Source organism: Gekko japonicus, unplaced genomic scaffold (assembly GCF_001447785.1).
Source record: "Gekko japonicus isolate JY-2015 unplaced genomic scaffold, Gekko_japonicus_V1.1 scaffold1400, whole genome shotgun sequence".
In the NCBI taxonomy this organism is placed as follows: Eukaryota; Metazoa; Chordata; class Lepidosauria; order Squamata; family Gekkonidae; genus Gekko; species Gekko japonicus.
Genome location: NW_015166462.1, coordinates 105,577 through 110,818, shown reverse-complemented (window position 1 = coordinate 110,818; position 5,242 = coordinate 105,577). Strand labels below are relative to the sequence as shown.

General features: G+C 49.9%; 1 protein-coding gene across 1 annotated transcript in view; it reads left to right on the top strand.

Moving 5' to 3' along the window:
* The window catches only part of RPL18 (ribosomal protein L18), a 7,194-nt gene extending 4,924 nt beyond the window's left edge, over nt 1-2,270 (top strand). Inside the window, exon 7 of the mRNA XM_015412064.1 lies at nt 2,145-2,270. Within this exon, the coding sequence (XP_015267550.1) occupies nt 2,145-2,220 (76 nt within the window). The 3' untranslated portion in view covers nt 2,221-2,270. The remainder of the gene's footprint in view (nt 1-2,144) is intronic.
* The last annotated feature ends 2,972 nt before the right edge of the window (nt 2,271-5,242 follow it).

Genomic DNA, 5,242 nt, shown 5'->3' with positions numbered 1-5,242 from the left:
ATAGCGTGTTAGGGTGCTCAAAAGCGGACCCCACCTTCAGCAGAGGAAAAGCAGGCTGGGTCCCAGGCATTCCCCTCGTACTGGAAGAAATTACGATCTCCTATCACATTTTATTAAAACTATTTTGTTTCACAGTGCCCAAGGTGGCCAGCAGCAAATATAAGATGGAAAGGGTATCATAAAATCCACCAATTACTAAAATGGTGCGAGTTGACGATTAAAAACAAAATTTACTTTTAAACTTGAGTTGGATTTAAAACAGCATTGCCCAGGCATTCCCCTCGTACTGGAAAAAATTACGATCTCCTATCACATTTTATTAAAACTATTTTGGTTCACAGTGCCCAAGGTGGCCAGCAGCAAATATAAGATGGAAAAAAGGGTATCGTAAAATCCACCGATTACTAAAATGGTGCAAGTTGACAATTAAAAACAAAATTTACTTTTAGACTTGAGTTGGATTTAAAACAGCATTGCCCATTTGATTTAAGGCAGGGGAGGGTACACAGTACTTGTGAAAAACACACTCTGTGCAGCCTTTTCTGCTAAGGAATGTAGAAAGTGGGTGACTCTGAATCCTGGGACTTGTATTTACTATTCTTTTTCAGTTTATTAAAATATTTATATCCTCCTTTGCTGACTGAGGGATGCTCAGAGCTACCATTTGGAAGAGGCAATAGCTGGTTCTTGATATAACACAAACACATTTGAATTCTAACTGTATGTTGTTTCTGCACATCTGTTCTGAGAACCAGCTTGGTGTAGTGATTAGGAGTGGCAGAGACTAATCTGGAGAACCAGGTTTGATTCCCCACTCCTCCACATGAAGCCAGCTGGGTGACCTTAGGTCAGTTACAGTTCTCTCAGGACTCTCTCAGCCCAAGGAAGGGAAGGTGGTGATTGTAAGCAGCTCTGAGACTCCTTCGGGTAGTGAAAGGCAGGGTATAAAACCAACTCTTCTGTGTCCCTTTATTATACAAAGAGAGTGAGCTTTTTAACATTAATAGAAAGGCCTAGAGTTAAATTGGCCAATTTGGTATCGTTTTATGGATCAGAACCGCTCACACATCCCACCGCATGAAGGATCTTGATTGGGTGGTCTAAAATTATCGTAGCCATGGCCACCATCCATGGCTGTTGCCTGGATTTGCAAACTGGGCTTGGACTACAGCTCCTGGGGTGCTTTTGGAATATAGTAGATGTACATCACTGGGGATTTGGAAAGGGGGAGGAGGAAAATCGGAATACTTGGCTCTCAGAATTAGTAAAATTTTCAGGAGGTCAGAATAGCAGGGAACCAAGTACTCTTGGAATGAGGGGAGCTGAAACAGCTAAGGAATCTGGCTCTGTGGGGCTTGCTGTTCTACAGGTCTCTGCTTGTCCTCTACTCCCCCCCCCCCTCCCCACCCGGCCGGCCTGCCTGCCAGCTCCGAGGAAGAGGCGGCGGGGGTGGCAGCATTCGCAGAGCGTCTCCTGCAGGAGACGCTCTTGCACTTTTGGGGGATTTAAACATCCCCCCGAAAATTTTTTTAGCTTTTTTTATTTTTGTGCACACGTGGGGATTGGCCCACGTGTGCACAAACCTCCCCCGGCCCCCCAGCTGCCCCCAGAGCGCTGATTTAGCGATCCGCACTCCGGGGGCAAGTTCACTATTAGATATATAGATAGAAAGGCCTAGAGTTAAATTGGGCAATTTGGTATGGTTTTATGGATCAGAACCTCTCACACATCCCACCACATGAAGGATCTTGATTGGGCGGTCTAAAATTACCGTAGCCATGGCCACCATCCATGGCTGTTGCCTGGATTTGCAAACTGGGTTTGGACTACAGCTCCTGGGGTGCTTTTGGAATATAGTAGATGTAAATCACTGGGGGTTTGGAAAGGGGGAGGAGCAAAATTGGAATACTTGGCTCTCAGAATTAGTAAAAATTTTAGGGGGTTAGAATAGCAGGGAACCAAGTACTTCTGGATTCTCTTGGAATGAGGGGAGCTGAAACAGCTAAGGAATCTGGCTCTGTGGGGCTTTTGAATTCTGAGGCTGTTCTACAGGTCTCTGCTTGTCCTCTACTCCCCCCCCCCCATTCCACAGGAGGGTCCCTGTTTGTGTCACTGACTCTTCTGATTTGTTTGTGTCTCTCCAGGCCATACATCCAGTCCAAGGGCCGCAAGTTTGAACGGGCCCGAGGTCGCCGTGCCAGCCGAGGCTACAAAAACTAGCCCTGTTTTCCCAAAGGAGTTTGACGGTGCAGATTGTGTGACATTAAACCCTTAACATTAAATCCTGTTGTTGTGTCATTCGGGAGGAAGGCTGTACCAAGGACCTCTTGTGTCTCGGCAAAGTCCAGTTCCCAGACGTTAGTGTGTGAGCATTTTGTGTGAACCTGGTAGTTACTGAGAAGGCGCCCCCCCCACACACACACACACATCTGCCCACAGTCTTTATCTCACCCAAGGCGCTCTTGTTGGAAGGGCTCTGGGCCAACATCCCTCCAAGGGAAACATAAGGTGGGTGAGAAACTCCTGGGGTGCTTTTGGAATATAGTAGATGTAAATCACTGGGGGTTTGGAAAGGGGGAGGAGCAAAATTGGAATACTTGGCTCTCAGAATTAGTAAAAATTTTAGGGGGTTAGAATAGCAGGGAACCAAGTACTTCTGGATTCTCTTGGAATGAGGGGAGCTGAAACAGCTAAGGAATCTGGCTCTGTGGGGCTTTTGAATTCTGAGGCTGTTCTACAGGTCTCTGCTTAAGACGCCTGCTGTAGGGGTGAATACAGCCATCCTGGCAGTCCCCGGCCTGTGTTTGCTGACTCCAGTGGCCGGCACAGCAGCAGAGAAGAAAGTGCGGCCCCACGGGGGGTCCTCCAGGAGACCTCATGAGTCTGCAAGGTGGGTTGTCAGGTTCTCCTCCATCTGCGTCAAGGACAGCAGCAGCACAAGAATTAACATTAAATCCTGTTGTTGTGTCATTCGGGAGGAAGGCTGTACCAAGGACCTCTTGTGTCTCGGCAAAGTCCAGTTCCCAGACGTTAGTGTGTGAGCATTTTGTGTGAACCTGGTAGTTACTGAGAAGGCGCCCCCCACACACTCACACATCTGCCCACAGTCTTTATCTCGCCCAAGGAGCTTTTGTTGGAAGGGCTCTGGGCCAACATCCATCCAAGGGAAACATAAGGTGGGTGAGAAAGCCAGAGCCAGTTTTCAGTGTAGGAGCTCGGAAGAGGTGTAAACTGAAGGGAGGGGCTGTGAATGAAAACGGGGGAAGATGTTGGTACCTTGGCGGGCAAGCAAATGCTAAAGCCGGTAGAGTCCACCCCAGAGACGTCTTCCTATCTTTTGAGAGAAGTGATTGTCAGCCACAGATTTTACAGAGTGCAAGGAACAGGCGGCATGAAAGATAAATCCTGCATCTTTGCCTGGCTTGAAAAGACGCCTGCTGTAGGGGTGAATACATCCCATCCTGGCACAGTCCCCAGCCTGTGTTTGCTGACTCCAGTGGCTGACACAGCAGCAGAGGAGGAGAAAGTGCGGCCCCACTGGGGGTCCTCCAGGAGACCTCATGAGTCTGCAAGGTGGGTTGTCAGGTTCTCCTCCATCTGCGTCAAGGACAGCAGCAGCACAAGAAGGTGCCACGCCTGCCACAAGGGTGAGGAGGCTCCCCCGTGGCCGGAGGCAGCCTTGGCAACACTCGACGGGAGGCAGGTCTCCTTGCCTCAGACTAGCCCCATGGGCTCATGCAGCAGGCAGGCGAGGTAGCAGGAGATGGTCCAGGCCCTGCCCACTTGGCTCTCCATGTTCTGGGGGTGGATGACGCGCAGGAAGCGGAAGCCGAGGGCCTTGTCGGTCAGGCTGCGGAAGCTCAGCACCTGCCTTTTGGCCGCCTCCTGCTGGGCCGACAGCTGCACGGGGCCTGCCTGCAGGAACACGGGCAGCGAAGGCAGCTCCTCCTCGGCTCCTGAGCCAAAGGTCAGGTAGCCACTGGGTGCCGCCACGGCATAGCCGGGGATTGAGTAGCGGCCCCTGGGGCCCCTGCAGGAATCTCCTTTACTCCTCGCCCTTCCCTGGGCCTCGAACAAAAGCTGTGCGCAATCCAGGGCCACCAAGGGCACATCGCGATGGCGGGTCGGCCTCTGTGGCTTGAAGGCCTCCACGTAGCGCTGGCTGCAAGCAACTGGAATCTACAGGTGTGTGGGGGGGAAGCATGCATTTGTCATAACCCAGCACAATTCTGTGGCTACAAGCTCTGACTGGAAGAGCTGGGTCGTCAGGAGTATGGCACTGGGGAAGAGACACGAAAGCTCATCTCAGTCCTGTTTCAACTCGGGGGGGTGGGGGGGGGGAAGGACCACAAGCCTGGATGTAGAAAGGCAGCATGGCATAGTAAAGTCAAGTGTCAGACTAGGACCTGGGAGATCCTAGTTCAAATCCCGCCTGCCCTGAAAGCTTGCTTGGTGACCTTGGGCCGGTGGTATACTCAGACTAACCTACCTATATAAATCCTAACTATAAATACACGTTGATGGGGTCCGAACTGGCAGAGATGGACCAAGAGAGAGATCTTGGGAATCCTAGTAGACAACTCAAGTGAAAATGTTGAGACAAGTTTGTGACTGCAGTAAAAAAGGCCAACACTATGCTGGGGAGTATTAGGAAGGGAACTGAAAACAAATCAGACAGTATCATAATGCCCCTGTATAAATCGACGGTGCGACCTCATCTGGAGTACTGTGTACAGTTCTGGTCACCACACCTCAAAAAGGATATTCTAGCATTGGGAAAAGTGCAGAAAAGGACAACTAGAATGGTTAAAGGGTTGGAACACTTTCCCTATGGAGAAAGGTTAAAACGCTTGGGGCTCTTTAGCTTGGAGAAATGACTGAGGGGTGACATGATTGAGGTTTATAAGGTTATGCATGGGATAGAGCAGGTTGAGAAAGAAGTACTTTTCTCCCTTTCTCACAATACAAGAACTCGTGGGCACTCAATGAAATTGCTGAGCAGTCGGGTTAGAACAGATAAACGGAAGTACTTCTTCACCCAAAGCGTGATTAACATATGGAATTCACTGCCACAGGAGGTGGTGGTGGCTACAAGCATGGATGGCTTCAAGAGGGAATTGGATAAATATATGGAGGAGAGATCCATCAGTGGCTATTAGCCACAAGGTATAGATAGGAATTCTGGGGCAAGTTATACACTATTCTTGGTGCTTGGGGGGGGGGGGGAAGGCCACAGGGGGAA